General features: G+C 44.7%; 2 protein-coding genes across 5 annotated transcripts in view; one reads left to right on the top strand and one right to left on the bottom strand.

The window, feature by feature from the left end:
• Positions 1-21,578, top strand: part of LOC125284726 (protein TALPID3-like) — a 65,785-nt gene that overhangs the window by 39,887 nt on the left and 4,320 nt on the right. For all 3 annotated transcript variants that reach the window (XM_048228843.1, XM_048228845.1, XM_048228844.1), the window contains exons 11-17: positions 1,833-2,061; positions 3,532-3,639; positions 5,332-5,558; positions 17,410-17,482; positions 17,912-18,184; positions 19,530-19,710; positions 20,065-20,225. In XM_048228843.1, coding sequence (XP_048084800.1) covers positions 1,833-2,061; positions 3,532-3,639; positions 5,332-5,558; positions 17,410-17,482; positions 17,912-18,184; positions 19,530-19,710; positions 20,065-20,204 — 1,231 coding nt within the window. In that variant the 3' untranslated portion in view covers positions 20,205-20,225. Of the gene's footprint in view, positions 1-1,832; positions 2,062-3,531; positions 3,640-5,331; positions 5,559-17,409; positions 17,483-17,911; positions 18,185-19,529; positions 19,711-20,064; positions 20,226-21,578 lie in introns of those variants that run through there.
• On the bottom strand, positions 12,486-16,194 carry LOC125284730 (RNA-binding protein 25-like). Of its 2 annotated transcripts, none has more exons than XM_048228849.1 (2): positions 16,112-16,194; positions 12,486-14,463 (listed from the first exon to the last, which is right to left on the bottom strand). In XM_048228849.1, the coding sequence occupies exon 2, from the start codon at positions 14,407-14,409 to the stop codon at positions 13,084-13,086; it is 1,326 nt and encodes a 441-aa protein (XP_048084806.1). In that variant the 5' UTR covers positions 14,410-14,463; positions 16,112-16,194; the 3' UTR covers positions 12,486-13,083. The 2 variants fall into 2 exon arrangements, with proteins under 2 accessions (XP_048084806.1, XP_048084805.1); XM_048228848.1 differs by lacking the exon at positions 16,112-16,194 and adding an exon at positions 15,133-15,603.

The following is a 21,578-nucleotide window of genomic DNA, read 5'->3' as shown; positions in this document are numbered from 1 at the left end:
TGAGTCCAGTTGCCGCCTGCCTGCCTGCCCGCCTGGCATCCCTCACAGCTCCTCAATTATTCTCCCCGGTGTGAAAAGGGTTTTTTAAAAAAGCATACACACTCTCCTCCCCCTCCCCATCCAAGGCTAACAAATAAACACAAACAAAACTCCGAGATTTGAGGAGAAGAATGGAGCTCCCATTTGCGCGTTCGTCTCCTGACTTGACAGAAAAGAAGAGAGAGGAGGGGGGTTGGGGGACGGCGTAAAGTTCTCTATTTCTCTGAAAAGCCCCCTACTAGTGTCTGCTGCAACAGCTACTTTTGCATTTGAATGACATCCTTGGAAATTACGAATAAATGGTCTGTTTTTTTTGTTGGTTAAATTTCCCCCCAGCCATCTTGTTTTTCCTTGACCAGAGAAGAAAAAAATGAAGCACGAGGCACCATGAAGTGCTTTTTGTGTGGATTTGGAGTGCGTTAGCACGGCGGCAGCGGCTGGAAACTGTCTTGATGGTGATTAATTGCCCCGGAGTCGCACAAGTACAGCAGTGTTGAAGCTGTCGGGGTTCCGTCGTAACTCGAGATGGATCAGCAGACCCTGCCCCTCAAAACACCCCTCGCCCCTGGGCCCCTTTTTTGGCCGCAACTTGTTAGACCTGACCCCCCTGTTACCCCTCTGCCTGCCCCACACACCCCCTCTCCTCCCTGAGAACCCCTCCCCATTATCACTGGTGGAGAGGCCAGGATAAACACACCCTTCAGCTTCAATTTGAGCCGATACTAGTCTCAGCATCTCGCCTGTGTGACAGGCGGGGTGAGCAGTTTCCTCTCTCTGACAGGAGGGAACAGAACCCAACAGCCCAGCTACCTACTGAGCTTATTTATTCAGTTGCATTTACGTGTGTGCGCTGTACATTAGAATGTCTGGCTGTGTGTTCGGTTAAGGGTGTGCATGCATGCTCTCCATCAGACACTGATTAATGATGCTGGTAGCATCAACAGGAGGAACGCGTAGTCTGTGTCCTCTGAATGAACCTCTGAGGCCTGCCCCTTGTGCCATTACAAACATATATATATATATATATATATACACACACACACACACACACGTCCCCACACCCTCAAAGTCATCTACTTACACACACACCCACATGCATAAACGCTCAGAATCGTACAAACAAACACTCAGAACTGCACACAGCCGGGCGCTTTCACAAACACAATGCCCCGGTCGGGCCCAAGCCTACCGCATTGATTTTTGCTGGCAGCTGAGCGTGGTGCCGACTGGAGGCGGGCCACGGCGTGAGTCATGTAATGTGCTTTTGGCTCCCAGAGGGCTAATCACCTCTCTGGCCAGATGGAGATTTTGTTTCTTTTTTCACTCTCTCTCTTTCTCTCTCTCTCTTTCTCTTTTTTTCCTCTTTTGTCTGTTTTCTCAAGTGAGCGCGAGGCAACACAAAAGCACTTGGCATGTCCACACTGCAGGGTGGTCCCTCTCTCGCAGGTCAGAGACTGACGCGTAGGATGCTGGCCTTGTTTATGCGGCTGAACGGGAACAAGAGGGGGGGGGGGTTGGAGTAGCCATTGGGAGCAACTGACAATCATTTACTGACAGGGGCCGCTGGAAACAGGTGTCCGTATTCTTGAGCCACTCTCACTCCCACTGTGAGGTTTTTGTTTCATGTCGAGTTGATACAAATGCCAGATATTTACCGACACCACTAATGTTGAACAACTGTTTGTCTCTAGCACTCTGCTGAGTCGTTTTTTTGTGGGTGTGTGTGTGGAGGGGTCATAGTTATTTTCAAATCACCATGAGAGTTTCAGTATTTTCCCCCTCCCTCTCCTCAGGGTAGACCAGTCTCGACGTGACAGGACCTCCCCCGGCAGCTCTCCGGCAGATCTAGGGGAGCTCTCAGGAAGGAGGCCCCAGGACGTGCAGCCCAGGCTGGGCGGGACTGAGCCAGGGCGCCTGTCTGGAGCAGAGGCTGCGGAGGGCTCCAGCTCCGCTGTGAAGAAGGCGAACGAGATGCTGCAGGACCTGGGCCGACTCAAGAGCGAGATGCAAACCCTGCTGCAGGTCAGGTTTCACACCACAGAGGAATGGGGAATGTTTTTCCACATTGTTTGGCACATGCGTAGAGATAATGTGTCATACTTAGGACTGTCTATGGCAAGCCTGTGGTCCAGAAAGTTTTGGATGTCCAAACACTGAAACTTTTGATTGAAAGCCTAAGATAATCCCTACCCTCCCTCGCTGCTTGTAGCACTGCAGACTTGTCCAATCCAAAAAGCAAAGCTTTTGAAAGGAGCTCAAGCCTTTCTCTTTTAATATAGCAGCTTATTGTTCAGCCCTGCCCCTGGGACCCAAGATGCCCTTTGAGACTTACAGGGAGTGGAAGGTGTGTTGTTCCAGCTGTGTGCCCATTTTCAGGTCACAGGGGAGTGTGTTTTCCTTCCCCAGACACACTCTCACTGCAGATACGCTGTCGATCGACCTGTCGATTGCTGGCGACTCCAATCAGACCTGCCGATTGGACCGAACTGACCATTTTTTAGGGTTTCCATGTTGGCAGACACTAATCGTTCAGAACCTCACCAGGCAGGAAATCAAGGAGGAGATAGAGTCCCCACTCTTGGCTCCCCCCACCTCCCCACACACACACACAATCACCCTCTTTCAGATGGGTATTTCAGTGACCAGAAAACAATTTTCCAGCACCAGCTTTGTCCTCCTCTTCTCCCCTAATAAGTGACAACAGTTCTTCATTCTTCACAAAATGTATTGCTTCCTTTCTCTCATTCTGTAACAGGCTGTTCACCCCCCCTCGTATCTACCCCAACTAAACCCCCAACCCCACCTCCCCCAGACCCACACCCCCACTCCGACAGCCAGGGCATTGAGTTTCCAGGCACGCCTTTGCGGCTGAAAAATTCCATCAGCCAAGAATAATGTGTCACAAGGCAAATGACACATTAGCATATAATTGAGGATGCAGGATTGGAATGCTCTTTGGCCGTGATGGGTGTGGGTGTGTGTGTGTGTGAGAGAGAGAGAGAGAGAGAGAGAGAGAGAGAGACAGACATGGAGAGAAAAAAAGCATGACACCTCTCTCCTTGTCTACGTGCTCCGCACTTTAATCGAATGTCACTCATCCCCTCTCTCTGTGCAATAAAACATGCACACCTGTCCTGTCATCAGGAGAGATGCCTTACAAGGTGCAATGGGGTTTTTCCATAAATAAAAAACATAACTAACCATTTGGTATCTGGATCATCACAACCCTTTTTGTCATCTGTTACAATGTTAACAGGCCACGGAATGACGTAATGTGTCGCAGGGTGCATCGAAACCCTAATGGTTATTTATGGAGGCTGTTTAATGGTGGTTTTGTAAAAAGTGCTTCTGTGAGCATGGAGACTGGGATAAAGTGGCGAAGACTGTGATGTTGCTCTTCTCTCTCTCTCTCTCCCTCCCTCTCTCTCTCTCTCTCTCTCTCTCTCTCTCTCTCTCTCTCTCTCCTCATTTTCGTTCTCTCTCCTCTCGAAGGCGCATGATGCGTTTCCTGTGGAGCGCAGCAGGAGCACCCTCAACTCGGCGCCAGCTCCAGCTCCAGCTCCAGCCGCCACCCCTCCCCCGCCCGCCGCCGTCTCCATGGTGTGTTCCCATAGCAACCACTGCCTCTGCAGTGGCAGGTTTACAAGGTTTTTTTGTTTCGTCTCTCTCTCTCTCTCTCTCTTCTCCTCCTCCTCCCTTCTTTTTCTCGCGACTTTTTTCCCCTGTTCTCTCTTCCTCTCCTCTCGCCTCTGTGCATTCCGTGCACGGCTGCATCCCCGGTGTGGCGCGGACACAATGGCACCACAGCAGGGCTGCGGCTTCAGGCTGCCGCCACCGTCTCCTCCGAAGAAACGGCAACTACCGAGATAAATCAAGCGCCGTTATCACCACTTCACACCTGTGTGCAGAAACAGGAAACAATAGGTGCTATAAATAGGCCTGGCTTTACCATACTTCACATTGCCGTTGTTGTCGCTGTCGTTGTTGTTGTTGTTGTCGTAGTCGTTGTTGTTGTCGTTGCTGCTTGCTGCTGCTGCTGCTGCTGCTGCTGCTGCTGCTGCTGCTGCTGTTCTATTTCTCCCAATCAGAGAAGACATTCAGACAGAAGTTCGACGTCCTGCAGTGCCATCATAATTACCGCCCCCTCATAGTCTGATTCATCGAGAGATAAGTGTCATCCAAAATAAACTAAGAACTTCGCAGTAAACAAAATCAAACGGGCGGACTGAAAATGCGATTCACCTTTGAGGGCCTATTCAATCCGACTGAATGAAAGATGGTCTGACTCCCTCTTCGTCCCCCTTTTTTCTACGACTCATTTTAAGTCAGGAGGGGAAAATAATGTGCTAGTTTTGCAGGACCTTGCTCAGTCTTTAGCATTTCCCGGGCCCTTTTGCTCTGATTTTAAAACGAATGAATAAATAGATGGAAAAGCCAAAAGCTAAATATTTATAAAAAAACGAATTTTGCAGGTTGAGGTCGCCTGGCCTGTCTTTGCAAGGTGAGGATGCGTGGTCTCCACATCTCTCCCTCCCTCCCTCTCCTCTCCTCATCTCTCTCCTCTCTTCCCCGACATGATGGATTTACGGTCCTCGCTGATAGATTTATATTCGGAGAAAGGATGAAAGGGAAACAGCCAAGGACTCGCAGCTGCACCCAGCTACGCACACTGGAAAGAAAAAGCACGAGGGGGAGAAAAAGGACCGAGCGAGTGGGCGAGCAAGCACTGTGTCGACACAAACCAATGTGTCGTGATTGCCGAACGAATGGAATGGTTAGAGGAAGCAGGGGATTAAGATGGATGGTCACCCAAACGGGGCTATTACCCGCCGCCATTTTTTCTCGCTGTGACTCGCCGCTTTCCATTGGTCTCTTCCTCGCTTCACCTTTTCTTTCTCCTCCTTTTATCTATTTGTCTTTCTTTATATCACTGTTTTGCTTGTTTGTCCCCTCATCTTATTGTTTTAATTAGGAATTCTGTCTACCCGCTTACTTCAACAACATGTATCGGCTATCTTTGTTTAGCTCTGACTTCATCATGGTATGGTGTTAAATTTTTTTGTCTGTATATTCTCATCAAATAATATTCTCTATTTCCCCCAACACACACACACACACACACACACACAAATTCACACACAAATTCACAGTTATACCCATATCTGAAAAAATATTCCTGTTAATTGAAATCTCTGTGATTGAGACATCAGTCTATTTTACCTGCAGCTTGCCAACCATCTCCCTCTCTTTCCATCTCTCTCTCTCTCTCTCTCTCTCCTGGTTCTCTCCCAGCGGCCTCAGGGGGCTTCAGCTGTGTTCATGCCCACAGCGGTGCCTCTCAGTCGGCCAAGTCTGCTGCAGAAGCACCCGGCCCCACCCTCCATGTTCGAGGACGCCGGCCGGGTACTGAGGGAGGTGCGCCACAGCCGGAAGGTTCTGGAAGACAACCTGGAGGCCCTCCTGCGGGCACGAGACGCTGACGCTCTGCACTGGCAGCTGGAGGCGCTGGCCAACAACAGGTAGGAGTCGCACGCAGTGGGACGGTAGGAAGACAAAACGAGGGACAACTCCCTGAATGTGGTTCATCATTTTAATATTATGATATGTAATATTCATCATTTTAATATTATGATATGTAATATTCATCATTTTAATATTATGATATGTAAAATGTGTGAGTACTTCTTAGCACATAAATAGCACATAAATAGCACAATGAGTACTTGTTAGCAAATAAATAGCACAATGACTGCAGGTTATGCCACCACATCACGTAAATTGTACTCCCCTCTGTCAGACATATGTATTCAGACGGTCAGCCATACGTTTTTTGTGTGTGCAGTTACACTGTGAGGCACTAAATTCAGGACGGTGTGGAACGGCAGAGCGACAGTGAAGAATGCCGAGCAATAGCTTTTCTAAATGTCACGGCGTGCCTTACAGGGTGTCCATGATTTGCAGAAGAGTCTAGAGCAACATTTCTGCCTTTTCCTTTGTTTTCTTTCCATTCTTTTTCAGTAGGCTACTTCCTGCCTCGCTGCCTGTGTCATTTTCAGTGCCCGACTGAGGGACAGTCACTTAAATATGAATTTCCCCTGCAGTGATACAAATTTATCATTTCAGCAAGATTAATATTATCACCTTGGCTGCCTTCCATTTTTCGGTGCCCCTAATGCTATGAGAACTAGTCTCTTGACACAAGTAGTCCGTGTAGACTGCGGCAAGGTGCGGTGTTGTGTGCCCGAGTTCCATCTGGGTCTCAAGTGTGCGTGTTCGACTGTGTGTATGAGTGTGTGTGTGTGTGTGTGTGCCATGTTGAGTGACAGTGGGCCTCAGAGCACACTCCAGGCAGCAAAGGGCCAAGCCAAACGGAACGCTCAGCGTGATTGGCAGCTGTCAGGGGTGGTCCCTTCATGCCTCCATGCTGCCGGCACTCTGCTGAACCCAATAAACTCAATGCGAGATGTCAAGTGTGAAGCCGAGGACCGCAGCCTCCAGAGGTCAACGCGCCTCGCCTTGCCTCTGCTTATTTATTTATTTTAATTGTTTTGTTTTTGTTCCAGGCTGTTATATTAGTATGGATAAAACTAAACTCTACAAATATAATTACACTTCATTAATCAAAGACCTGAAAACAAGCTTAGACAAATGGGTAGACTTACCAATTCATCTTATCGGTAGAATTAGTCTGATAAAAAATTATATGGCTCCCGAAATTTCTGTTTGTTTTTCAAACAATACCAGTGATGCCTCCAAAGGATTTCTTTCGAACCATCAACAGGCTATTTAGTTCATTAATTTGGCCATACAAAGCTCCCAGGTTAAGCAGGACACTCCTCCAAAGCAGCAGAAAGGAAGGTGGGCTAAACTCAATCCCAAATATGGAGCTGTATTATCTTGCAGCACAGGCATAGTACATCAAGCAAATAATCAATAGTTCAGATAAGAGCTGGATAAACCAATTTGTGGCAGGCAACTGGTTTTTAGCTATTTTTTCTAAGAGAAAAATCTTAACATGCAGGTTTTGTAATAAACAGTACATTAAAAGCATGGAGGGAATTAAAAGATACTTTATGAGATCATATCCGTGTCCCTAGGACAACTCACCTTTTGGAATAACCTGGCCATCATATTCAAAATACGAAAATAAATGGGATCTCATGGATAAACAGAGGAGTAATGACTATCTCGGATATAATTTTTTAGAATGAAATTACTCCATTTAAGCAGCTTAAAAACAACTTTAACCTAACTAAATATTCTGATATTTACAGTTTAAAAGCATAATAACAGAAAATGGTGTCCTAAAATATGATACAGAACTATCACCCATTGAAAAGATACTCTTAAAGCGAGCAGAAATCATTCAGATACAGATACAAGTTAGAAAGAATGCTTAAACCTAACTAAGGCTATCACTACCAATGAAAACCTCCGCCTTTTACAATATAAGCTTATGACCAGAATATATTACACTATGCCCAAAATACATACATTTGATTCCTCTTCCTCAACCCTCTGTGTTAAGTGCTGCTCTCAGGAAGACACCATCATACAGTACATGCGTTCTGGGAATGTGTGAAGATTCCAAAGATCTGGGTGGAAATCCAAAATTGGTTAGCAAATAACCGCAGAATGCAGCTTAAATGAACTGCATCAGTATTTCTCTTGCAGAAAACCGACCATCTGAAATACCCAGTGGGATGGCGAGTGATGTTTTCCTCCTGTTCAGTCCTTTAAAAAACTCATTTTAAAACATGGGAAGGACACACAGGCCCTGACCTTACAAGAATGGAGGGGGGACTGATGAGATAGTATTTAAACATTGAAAAAGCAATGCATGAGGACCGAAATAAAAAGCAACATTTTAATAAAATATGGCAGGAAATCTATAATGCTTTATGAAAGGCACAAGTAAGGAAAATTGATGAGCTGGCTTTGATGGGGAACCTTTTGTGTTTGTGAGTGTGGTTGGGATGTGGACGTTTATCTATATATTATGTGGGTGTGGGGGTGTGTACAGGGGTAGATGTATGGTATGTGGATATGGGCGTAGATGTATGTTATGTGTATATGTGTGTAAGCCTATCTAAATATTGTGCGGCTGGGTGATTTGTGTGAATAGAGATTATGCTGGTAAAGATCTGATATTTTGTTTTGATATGCATACTGGGACTCCAATGTAATCTCTGAAAAGCAAACAAAAATAATTATAAAAAAAAATTGTTTTTGTTCCAGGCCAAGGTGCATCTGGAAAGGGTTGCTGTTGGTTGGGTCATGATAAGTAGGGTTTTTTTTAGCGCACACTGCAATTGTCAGGAAGGCAATGAAGTATTTCCATTGTGTGGGTTTGTAAGAGACACAGTTCATGTATGTATTGTGTTGCTGATAGTATTGTTTGCAATATTTTGGCACAACCACAGAAGCATAATTTGAGGGCAAAATGCCCTTCTCAAGAGGACTGAAATTGCAATTGGCGGTACTCACAGAACTCATGACAAACACAGACTGCTTAACAATAAAACCCCATTAAGCCTTCAACTTTCTTTTAAAACTAAAAACGTCAAAATGAAAGATTTTGCTCTTGAAGATCTCCTTTGAAGTCTCAAGAAAGGAACCAATCTAGAAGTAGAATTGTACTTAATATAATTTTATACTATAAGGACTGTCAAAGTGACCACAACGCCTCGTTTTGCGTGCAGGCAGCTCGGAAGTACTTGTCTTAAGGATAATTTTCCTCCGAAGGAGGAAAGCTTTTCAAAGCATTTCTCCCAAGGCCTGGATGACTAATGCCCAAGGAATACGGCACACAAAAGTCCTCAGATTTATGTTCTAGTCACACTCTCTGGAGAGCCATGTTTCTGTGCCTTTGTATCTGTTTTATATGCCTAAAAAAGTGAAGGAAAACAAGCTGCTATGGAATAGAAAATAGTCTGTTTCCTTCAAACGAGGGCCATTTCTCAGCAGACGTGTGTCGGCCGCTGCAATAACAGCTCTGCAAGAAGCGCGAGAGGAGCCGATTGTGCAGGGTTAAGCAGCTGTAGTAGCAGGAGGTCAGACTCCATCTCTGCTCTCAGCCCTGTCTCAATCCGACTTTAAATGGGCCCTCTCTCCGGAGGTGGGAGCGCGTTATGGTTTACGACACGCAGCCAGAGCCCTCTCTCCAGCTGGGAAAACTTCTGCGAGGCGAGAGGCAAAGAGGTTAAGTGCTAAAGTGTTGTTTCAAGCGACTAAAATATATTAAAAAAACGGCTCCTAATAAAGACTGTTGCCCCAGGACATGGTGAGAGCAGTTAAGATGTACATAGGGACGGACATCTCCAAGATTTCCCAGCAGCCTGCTGTAGGCCCCTGGTCCAGTCCTCCACTGTCTTAATATGGAAGCTATAACTCTATGTGCTCCTTCCCCCTTTTTTTTTGCGTCCAGAGTGATATCTGGGAAAAGGGTTGTTTTTTTGGACCATGCATTATGTTGCCACTGGCAGAGTGCTCATGGCACCAGTAAATCAGTAGTAGCTTTTCTTTACCATAAATCATACACATCTGGACCAAGGGAGACGGACAATTAACTTCTGATGTAGAGTAGTGTAACAAAATGGCACAACATCACTTGCTCTTGGACACTGTGTGTTTTTAGTGAAAGCATGACACTTGCAGCATGAGCTTGCATGTTTAGCAGTGGAAAGTGGTCGTTAAGGGCTGTATGTGGTAACAATTTGTATGACACAGCTGGAGGTTTTCCAAAGTTCACATATAAATCCAGATTCTTGTACTCTGTGTGGAGCAGACAGTAGCTCTAACTAGTTTGAACTCCCTAAACTCAAACACACAGATCTCTTCCTTATTTAACTCGAAATGTGAGGCCGTCTTATCGTAATCACCTCCAAAATGGCAGCCTTAATCACTGCGCGTCTCATTGCTTCAGTAGAAAAAACATAAACATGCTGTTTGATGGCGCTTCCCTTCCGTAATGACTTTGCTCTTTTCTCCCTTCTGAAAGGTCATTGAGTGTGGGGAGAGAAGGTCAGGGAAGTAGGGGGTGGGGGGGTTGAGGTGCACAATTTGCCAGATGCTCGCTTGTTTTGCTGGTTTAGGTGGCAGTGTCACTTTGGGAAGCAGCAGTGAGACACGAGATGCTAGTACATCACGCTCGGCATACTCACCATTGATGGATTTATTCATTTGGCTGGGTGACACGGCAAAACGAGGCTGGGTTATGATTTTATGTGCGCCATCCATTTCACTGAAATATTAATGAAGCCCATTTGCAAGCGTTAAAGTTTCCAACAGTTTTTTTTTCCTCCCCTCCATCTAACATGCCTGGGGTTTCCTCCCTGCAGACTTGTGCTCTTGTATAAAGGCAATGTTTTTACCTATTCTCCATTACACCATTAATTACCATGTTGTTTTGCTTATGGGGGGAAAAAAACTGATACAACAGGCTGGAATGTGTGTTGCATAATTCATTGGATGCTATGATATTATCACCTGCCGCTGCCAACATAAACTGGAGCCATATTAATGTGAGTCCAATGAAAGACTAACTGACAGCCTTCTTCTCTCCCATTCATGCTGCCTGGAACTGAAAACAATCACAGAATTCGTACCAAGAGGATTAAATGAGAACGCAAAAGTAGATGTTGCGTTCAGCCCACCCCTTAACATGACGTTGCGTAACGTCTAATTCGTTTACACTTCAGCCAGGAATTTGGAATTTATTTTTAATTCCAGCCGTAATTGCTGTCATTAGTGTGGTGAGGCTGATGATTGGTGATTGACCTGGCGACCCAGCGGTGTTCTTACATAAGGCAATGGGGACTTGGCTCGACTCCCTGTCTCATCAAAAGCAATTTTCCATTATAGAGCTCTTTGTTCCTTACTTGAGTCCCCAGCTCGTCTCAGTCAGTTATTTGTTTGGGTTTCTGCCAGGCCGAGTTCCCGTCTTCTCTTCAAAGTTTATGAACATTTAGCAAAATTTCTTTTTTTTTGTTGTGGGATTCCTCTCCCTCTTTATGCCAGACTTTCCACAGAATGTCATTATTGTAACTGTATTACAATGCTACTTTTAAAAACCTCAAGTTGCGGTCCTCTGACCATTTTTTTTTGACACCCATGTTTTAAAATCAAGAAATAGTCGTGTTCTAATTTTCCTATGAGTGCAATACACCACGATTTCTTCTCAAGCACCTTTTAACTGTCCCGTAGGTGCTGGCTCCAAATGAACAACGTGTAACAAGCGGGGGGGGTGGGTGGGGGGGGAAGGAACACTGTGAGGTTTGGCGCTCACCGACTAACACCCATTTCAATTCTAGCATTTCGCTTTTGCCTAACATGGGCATTTGAATGCTGGAGTATTGTGCTGGAGGATAATGACAGTATCGAGTGATTCTTCTCGGGACACCATGTCACAGAGCACAAGCGGATTGCGAGGGTTAATTGAAGGTCACCTTCAGCTCCACGGATCAATTGTGCTCCATTTTGAATCAAGTGTCTGGAAGCATCATCTGATTAGGCGAGTCCATTTTGCACAGCAGACACACACACACACACACACTCACACACTCGGCAGTAGCAAAATTGTCACAAAGGCTCAACGCCAGGGTTTCTGACATGGGTGGGGGGTTATCTGGGAATTGAGGATGGACATATTGATGGAAGGATGGATTGATGGAGCAGAAAGCGAGGGAGAGAGGGAGGGCTGGGCGGATCAGTGCTCTCTCTCTCTCTCTCTCTTTCTCTCTCTCTCTCTCTCTCTCTCTCTCTCTCTCTCCTCTCATCCAGCTGCCTGCCCCACCGCACCCCGATCAGGCTGGAGGCTTTCTCTGCCCGGAGACAGCAGCTGGCCTCTCGCCCTCCGCAGCATTTGCAATGCAGCCCCTGATCTCTCTCCCTTCCTCTACGTGACTTCTTTCTCTCTCTCTCTTTCTCTTTTTATTTTGCTTGTTCTCTCTCTCTCTCTCTCTCTCTCTCTCTCTCTCTCTCTCTCTCTCTCTCTCTCTCTCTCTCTCTCTGACTGTCTGCATCTGACAGTCTCCTTGTCTGTGTGTTTATCTCATTCTTCATCTCTCTCTTCTCCAGCACTCTCATCCTCCGATATGGCACTGGTGGGCTCCCCTTTTTCTAGCTGCGGCCATATTGTGCTTGTAGTCTGTGCACGCATCTGTGAGACCACATCTCCTGCCGCCCTACCTCCCTCCTCCCCTCTCCTCCACCACCCCAGACTGCCTTTCACTCTCGCTGCGATGTGCCTGAAGCAAGAGGGGGCGGGAGTGGAGTGGAGCACAGGAGATGGAGGAGGCGCCGGCACTCGTATGCTGTGGTCTTATCGTGTTGCTGTCACCTTCAGCCTCCCTGACGGGATGAAGAGCCATCGGAGCTTATTTTAACCTCTGTGTGTGTCTGTGTGTATCTTTGTTTCTGTATGGATGCCTATAACACCCCCCACCCCCTTGCTTTCTCTTCTCCCTCTCTCTCCCTCCCTCTCTCTTTATCTATCTCTTTCTCTTCTCATCTGCTTGATTTATAAAGCATAATGAGGGATGCAGAGATGGCCTAATAGGGCAGCAGACAGCCGCCCCATTCACATTATTTGTTGAGGAGTGGCTGCACAGAAGAATATTAATACTGAAGGGGGCTTCATCCCACAATCTGTTCCCTGGGCAGGGGAGGGAGGTGGCAGTGCTGTATTTTATTGAAGGCAAGGATAGGTTTATTCTTACTTAAGGTCTGGCTGAAAGGAAAAACTTTTTTTTTTGCTCGTAGCTCATGAATGCACTTGTGATTTTCTCTCTCTGGTAAATTGCTGTTTTGTTTTGTTTTGTTTTGTTTTGTTTTCTCTTGGTCCTCCTTGCCCTATTTCTGAGTGGATGAGTCAGTACAACAATAGAGGAAAACACCACCACATGGAGAGTTTTAGTTACTTTTTATTTTGTTTTAAATAAATGTTATTCCAACTCCAATACTGTGAAGGTGAACATTTAATGAAGCTTTAGAAAGCTCATACAAGCCACAAAAAAAAAAATTCTTCCAATGTTTGCTTTACTTTTATGTTTTCTTTTTAAACAAGCCGCCAAAGGCACGCTTCCAAGACTTCCCCTTCTCTCCTTGACCCGCATCAGCTCCGAGAGCGACTTTAGCCAGGGACGCGGCGGAGCCCACAGAGGTCTTGTCCAGGCTGGTGCGTGTCTGCGGCCTGCTGTCGGCCAAGCGCTCACTGACACGCTCACTGGCTGCCATACTCTTCTCAGCCAAGCTCCTTGGCTCGGCGCTGGCAATGCTACTGATGTCGCTGTCTGCCGACGTGTCGCACTGCTGACTCCTGCTGCTCCTCATCCTCTCCGTGTTGCTCTCTCGAGGGCTCCTGGTCTTGGCACTCCTCCGAGCCGCCACCTTCCTGCTCTTCCCATTTCTCCTTTTTGAGCAACTGCTGCCCAATCCGGTGCTCGTCCATGACTGGCGCTCCTCATCAGTGGTCTCATCATCCATGTTGGTCCTCAGGCTGGCCACCGAGCTGCACCACTGTTTGTTTCGTGTGGAATTCGCAGCGGTCAACTCCCTAACTTGCTGCTCAATCATCTCCAACTTGGATCTGTACTCTGCCCCTTGACGTTGCAGTAGCTCATCTTTCTCCTTCATCTGAAATGCCATATCCTTGAGAATCTGGTCTTTCTTCTTCATCTGAAGTTCCATATCCCTCAGAATCTGGTCTTTCCTCATCATCTGAATTTCTTTATCCTTAAGTATCTTGTCTTTCTCCATTATCCGAACATCCATCTCCTTAATGGCTCTTTCAGTTTTTTGCAGGCGCGCCATTATTTCAGCAGATTCTCCCTTCCCCACCACCGGTGGTTTGGTTGGTGGGAGCTTCTCATCATTGTGCCCCTCACCAGAAGCATTCTTAGCCCACGCCTCCATCATATATGTATTATTTTCCTCTTTGGTGATTATGACCCTTGTGTCCAGCGTCTGCTCCAGTTTCTCCAGCTTCCGTAAGAACATCGCCTCCATCTGTCGCAGTCGGTCCTCCTGGCCATGCCCCGACACATATTCCGACGCATGTCTCTCCCGCAGCCTCCTCTCCAGCTCTCTGACCAGCCTCTCCAGGTCCTCGACACGCATCGTCATCCGCACTCTCTCGTTGTCCATCTCTCTCTTTCTCTCGTTCTCTCGATCAGCCATCTTTCTCCTCTCTCTTACACACTCCTCCTTCTCCTCGCTCACCCAGACTTTCTCTAGTCCGGTCCTCCAGTCTTGTCTATGAGGCAGGACGGCCTTCTTCTTCAGGATTTCCATCTCCTCTCTCAGGAGCTCCATGTCTTCCCTATTGTACTGCTGACCTTTCTCAGTCCATTCCATGACCCAGGACTTCATAATCGTCTCGCGATTGGTGATGTATCTCTTCACCTCCTCGCGTATTATGCCATCCTGGTCAGAGGGAAATAAGATAGAGATAATCAGTCAGATATAATATATATAATTTGTGAGTTTGGTTGTGATACCAAGAACTCAATATCATTCAGCTGTATATGAAAGGTTAAATGCTAACAACTAGCAACTATTTTAGAGGCCTAATTGTACTGTGTATATATTTTATCATTTAAATTACACATGCTGTTTATTCAAAAGGAAACCGTGTTGAGTTATGAGTTCATCAGCAGTAGTACACAAATGAAGCCCTGCTTGATGTGTTGCCTAGCCAAAATAGTCATAGAGCACATTCTTGTTATTGACTATTTAAATGACAGATTAGTATTTAACAGTAATATGGTCTTGCTATATAGTTTTTCCATCCCTATAGAAAAGACAGTATCTCATGAATGGGGGAAGGTCTAGCAGTGATATTCGAATTATATTATATCTCCATGTAATATTTATACAAATGACAGTCACCATCATAATTACTCAGACTTAAGTCGGGTCAAGACAGGATTAGCTGCATTAATCAACTCTGCTATTTCCTCCTGCCATGATACAATACGTTTTAAGTGGAAGTGAAGCACAAGGTGTCTTCACAGTAATGTCCCTTGTGTAGAGCATTCCTGTCAATTAATTTTAGCCTAGCTATTACATGTTAAGAGTATATTTGGCTCTTACCAAGAGGCATCTGAACTTTTGGTCATTCATCATCACTTCTGAGCATAACAAATAACCTCAGGATTTAAGGAGTCCTTTTAGAATGTGCCTTTATGATGTCATCTCTTTCACAGCCTTTTTTGCAATGGTAGTCCAACTCTTCTACCAAATACTTTTTTCTCTTTTTTTCCCTATTTCTATTTGCAAGAATTGTGGGCTAGCCTAAAATGTCCAATAGCATTGCTCAGAACTAATTGTTAGAGTATATTTTCCATTTGTTGTCCAAATGAAGAGAGGCAAGCCAAAGCAAGTCTGACTAGAGCCATAGGCTACCGTTCGAGTAGCCTGAGCATGTGTGTAAGCAGATTACAGGTGTGGCCTATATTTGCCACAGACCACATGGACCCTGTCCTGAATGGAAAGTTATATTGATAACAAGAGATAGATAGAATACTTTATTCATCTCCAAATGGAAATGATGGTGTTATAGCAGCAATTAATAATATAAACATATACCACAGACATACTGTACACACAAGTCAAGAATAAATACATTTAGAATATGACACAAAGGGGAGTCATTGTAAATTGTTACACCCGTGGGCAGGAATGACTATCTATAACAGTCAGCGATGTTGAAGCAGCCTCCAGCTGAAAACACTCTGACCAGTAGTTCATGTAGCAGATGTGAAATGTTGTCCATAATGCTAAACAGTTTCTGGATCTTCCTTTTCTCAACAACCAACTCTAGGGGCTCCAGTGTATTTGATTGATAACAACCCTGACCCCAGTTCAATATGTCTGCTAGTTGAATGTGATATACCAGGCCTACATGTTATGCATATGTTACTGTAATACTAGAGATACTATAAAACGTATTAACTAAGTCTAACCTTTGTTTATTCATAGTATAATGAGCATTTGATGGCCAGTTGTTTACAGAGTTATTAGAATTTTCATGATGCATATAAAAATCAATAAATAATATAGTACTACATACCAAAAACTTTTTTCACAATTGAAGTTCATCATATCCTCCTTTGCTGAACTTCTTTGTCTCCGAATTTGCTTCATGTGTTCAAAAACATGATAATGCTGTACTTTTGGAATGTATCCCGTTACCATGGTACCCCCCCCCTACAATATTATGATGATCTCTAGATCTCTTTTGGGACATCATCATGACTCAGAGGTAGCATGTTCTATGTTCTAAGCAATTCTGCAATTCCATGTATTAATTTATATAATATAAAATAAATACAAAATAGTAAATGTAGTCCATAGAACCCATCATGTAACACAATATGTACTGTATAGCTTAGGTTTTATATGAAGGTGCCAATATCATAGTGATACTGTTTTGAGAGAATTGGCCAAGGTACATCTACAGCTTTGTTCATATGCTTTCAGGCCCACTGAGCATCTGTCATCAGTATTTCCATTAGTGCTATGATAAAACCCAAGAACAAGCATGCAAAAATCAATAGGATGTGATGCTTATCTTAAAATGTACATTTATCATGAACAGTATCAGCAACATCATCTGCTCCATAAGCCTGCACCTCTCTGTGTGAAGCCACATTAGGAGATGCATCGTAACAGCGTCCATTACTGCAGTGGAGTAAACACTCAGTAAATGTGAGCATCCAGACATGATTTATACAAGTTTTAACACTATGTTGTGTATGACTTAGTTCTGAAAAACCAAGAGATTGAATATTGATACGGTCATTAAATCTTTCCTTCTGCCTCAGCCAAGGTGAAAGTGTAGTAGACCGAATAAGATTAATCAGGGACCACAATAAAACTGATATAAAAAGTTAACAGGCTATATAGAAGCACAGTAAAATCACCAGCCGGACCCGTTCAAAATGGATACAGATGGCAGGAAATGGGAGCCAGCAGTTACAGATACCCAGTATCTGTCCGTCAATACTTTCCCAGAAGTCACGTGAATATTTACATTCATTTACATACGCTCATTTTCTTTTTACGATATTATACTTCAGCATTCCTATGGGTTGCTGCTCCATGATGATATTAAGAAATGAAAAGAAATAAAAACCTGACCGCTGCTTTCTGCTGATGTAGTAATTAGTAAATAGACCAAAGCGCCTGAGCTCAAAACTAGAGTTTTAACAGGGTCGTTGTTTTCATAAGTAGCATTAACACAAGAGGCTTATCTGCTGGTGTTGACAGTGTTTAAGTTTAGTGTTTATGTCTGTGTGTGTGTGTTGAGTGTGTTGAGTTAGTAGTTCGAGCTAATTCCTCATTGTGTTCCTTGTTCCTCCTCAACAGAGATGACAGTGAGGAGCTGCGTATCAGGAGGACTGTCGATGCCTGGATCAACACCTTAAATAAAGAGATTCAGGTGAGCTCTGCTGTATGACTAAAGCCCCTCCGCAACCCAATGATTAGATAACTGCAGTTCTGGCAACTTTTAAATCTCAGACTTGAGTGTTATGGAACATAACATTGTCACTGTCATTTGTACTTCAGAACAATTCCTCACTGGGATTTCATTTTTTCACAATTCAGTCCCTGCCCTTTGGTGTACTGTAGGCCACCCTCCAACAGCACAAGGTCCCAAGGGCCTGCCGGTGTTTGGGTGTTGAATTATATTGAATTATATTATGTGAATAGCATCTGTCCTTGTATAATCTGCAACCAGATAACCAGAGACCTTTATCGGCAAAACTAATTTATTGCTGCTTATTTTGTGATGGCGTCAAAGCTGACCCTCCGTCATTGTCAGACAGTTTCTCTCCTTCGCTGAACTCTCTCTGTTCTTCTCACCAAGGACGAGCTGGTGCGGGAGGAAGTTGAAAGGGAGCGCAGCAGAGAGGCTGCCCAGCAGGCGAGCGGGGAAGGCAAGGCGGTCGCAGCAGGCTCCTCCGACCCCAGGCCCGGGGCCAAGAGAGGCCCCCAGGCAGCAGCCAGCAAGAGGCCCCTCCACAGAAGCACCAGGGGCCAGGAGAACAGGCAGCCGCCAAACAAGCAGGCTCTCCCAAGCTCCTCCGCACACACCACCCAGCAGCAGCAGCAGCAGCAGCCAGAGCAAAAGCCACATGCGGTGAGCTGTGTGTTTCATGTGTATATGAATTCATATTTGACATTTTGCAGTCCATATCCATATCAGGTATGCAACCATCGACTTCATGCAGCTATTCAAAATCGTTTGGGATTTTCCTGAGCTCTGCTTGTAACATTACTTTTTTGGGGGGGTGGTTGTGTTTGTTTGTTGCTTTTGTGTTGACCTGCAAACGCAACTTGAGTTGTTAAGCATAAAGAATATTTTTCTTTTTGAAATGTTCTCTGTTTGCATAGACACAGTTGAGCGCTCCGCCTGCAATCGAAAATGCCCCTCAGATTGAAGTTGACATTGCACATTAATCTTGCAGTCATGATACCATTTGGAGCCTGCGCCCAAAACAACACCAAATGCATTAGGCTGTCCAACTACCTTTTAAAATTCACTGTACACCATGGCCTAGTGACTGCGTTCTGCTAACTGTGACTGATCTTGGCCATAACAGGATGCAAGCGCACAACACACACACTCAAACAATCTCTTTGCATTGCACTTAAACTTAATGAGGTGTGCAGGACAGCCATCTGTTAGCGGCCGCATCGAATGGCCATAAATAAGAAGTGTAAGACAAAAGACAGAGCTGCTTATCTTTCGATCGGGGCAGGCTCCCTCACTAACAACTGCCCCTGTTGCCAGGCATCCGCCGGAGATGCAACAACTCCTAGCAACCAAAGCTTTTTTTTTTTTTTTTCGTGTAGTGTTGCCCTTTAAAAGATGTGCCACCACTAGCAGATGATTAACAAGAGCTCAATGACGTGTCACTGTGGTCATTACTCATTCACTGTGGTCAAGATTGCCCTCAATAGAAGTTCATATTAGGTCTCCCTTTGTACTAAACTCCGTTATGAATCCTCTATGTAAGGAATGTCCATTTTTTTGGTGGCACTAGTTCTCTTAGTTTCCGATATGGTAAGGAATTGAACTTTTACTGGACAATGGATGTAATACCATAGATAGACAAAGCAACAGATGCATCATTATACATTATATAGACAGCTTAACGGGTGGTGGAGCAGTGGCTTTGTCCCCGCCTGACAATCGGTCGGCTCGGGTTCGTGTTCAAACACAATTCTTTGTCGAAAAAGGGAAATCCAAGGCACTCTTCTTCAGAAATATTTAAAAAGCCTTTATTTAACTGGCTATCCAGTGTCCTCTGTCCTCCGCTGATTCCAGTTACTTTATTTTACACTTTACAACATTCACATTGTCATATTTATCATCGTGTATGAAATGTCATTAGGGAATGACCGTACTCATATGTAATGTTCATTGTATGTATGTATGTGTAAACAGGAGCTTTGTGTGGTTTTATGGGATATCCCCACAGATTAGGGAGGTGGATGTGAGAGTGGACAGAAGGGACGATGAGGAGTTCCTGTCCAAGATCTACGGGAAGGCGCTGTACGAGGGCCACCGGCGGACCCTGAAGAAAGGCCCGTACCTGCGTTTCAGCTCTCCGTCGCCACAGTCAAAAGCCCAGCGGCCCAAAGTCATCGAGAGTGTCAGAGGTGAGACATCTAGTTAGGGGCCTTTCCCAAGGGGAGACAGTGAGCTCTTCTAAAGGATATCTCTTTTGAGGTGGCCAGCCTCCGTTTAATGACCTTTTCCATTTATTTCACCGGTTATCTCTCTCTCTCCTCTCCCTCTCTCTCCCTCTTTTTTCTGTTATGCTGTCTCTCCTGCTCCAATTCTGTCGTCCTTAACCTCATTCCTCCTCTCTGATGTCCTTTAATGTGGCACTATCACTCTCCTACCGCACTCACTCCTTTTTTTCCAAACTTATATATTCCACCTTCTATCTCTCTTTCATTCACACCCTTTCTTTTTCTCTCTCTCTCTCTCTCTCTCTCTCTCTCTCTCAGGTGTGAAGATGAAGTCTTCTAAGACCCAGACGAGTCTGGAGCCTGTCCCAGCCCCAGTGGCGTCTGAGCCCCGGTTCCTCTTCACCCCTACTGGGCCTGCGGACCAGCAGGACCCAGCCTCCCCATGCAGGGCTACCTGATCCCCATGGCCATCCCCCTGGGTAAGCCTCGAGTGCCCAGTCACGTCATGTCACCTGTCTCATGTGTGAGTCTGCAAGCTCATTTGTGGTCAACGTTAAAAATGGAATATGGATGGAGCCTACTGTCCGTACCATACGGATATGAATGAAACGCATCAATGTTTTAATCAAACAGATCCATTTATGTATGAAAAGGAGCATAAATCAGGCAATAGATCACCTGACTGCAGTTGGTGCTTGACTATAGGAATCATCCTATAATCAATATTTATGTAACGTATTGTGTTCAACATCTTGTGGCTGCTGGTGACAACTTTGTTTTAATATTTTCTGTGTCCCACACCTGATTAGCACAGTTTAACACTTCTGATTTTCCTTATAAAATCGTGTTTCCATATAAATCGCTCATCTCGTCGGTTATTGGCTGGAACAGTTTGTTATGTTTCATGGTCAAGGCTGGACCAGGCTGTTTTTGTTACCGTTTTTGGGTTTTGCGTTTTTTTTTTTTTTTTTTTTAAGTGTATTGGGGATCAATAAAGTATCTATCTATATATCTATCTATCATGGGACAGGCACCTAGCGGGTTTTGAGGTGATGTTTGCTGAATGTGACAAAAAGATTTTTAGCTTAGAAACTGTGTAACATCGCTTATAGCACCTTTAAATTAAAGATGTTCAACTAAGTGAATAATAGAAATGAAATGAGAATAAAAGAAAATAAAAGCAATGTAAGTATTTTATTATATCAAATGAAAGACGATTGACAAAAGATTGCGAAACCCAATACATGAAAATCATTTGGAGGAACATAATATTAAATGTAAATAAGTTATTGATAAAAAATAAAGCATGTAAGATTATGCATCTAGAAAAGGAAGTCAACAAAATGAGTTTTGAAATATATTTTAAGAATACTACTGCAGGGAAAGGATGACCTCCATCTCAGCAGCCCAACACGTGACCAACAGTAGGGCCTGAGAAAGTTTAAATTGCCCTGGCAGCACTTTCTGCAACCATTAACTTACCCCCCTCCTCAAAACTACCACACATTACAAAGTAATACTAAGTAGAGAGAAGTTAATTAGACATTTTAGCTCTGTGAGTTTAAAGTTTAATTATATGGTAGCTGTTAGCTTTTCTCTGTCTCACACTCATGCAGGCTCTCACACACATTCTCTCTCTCTCTCTCACACACACACACACACATGCACACACTCACACAGACTTTGCAGTATAATTTAAAACCCTCACTGCCTTGTTCTTTTTTAATCACATCACAGTTAAGAAGTAGGTCCAGAAAATTAGCGCCTTTATTCTCGCTTTCCTTTCTTAAGCTCTAGTCCTCGTCTGATTCACCCGCCTTATGCCTGGAATA

Source organism: Alosa alosa, chromosome 19 (assembly GCF_017589495.1).
Source record: "Alosa alosa isolate M-15738 ecotype Scorff River chromosome 19, AALO_Geno_1.1, whole genome shotgun sequence".
Taxonomy (NCBI): Eukaryota; Metazoa; Chordata; class Actinopteri; order Clupeiformes; family Clupeidae; genus Alosa; species Alosa alosa.
The sequence above is the reverse complement of the archived record's forward strand: the minus strand, read 5'-3'. Positions and strand labels throughout refer to the sequence as shown.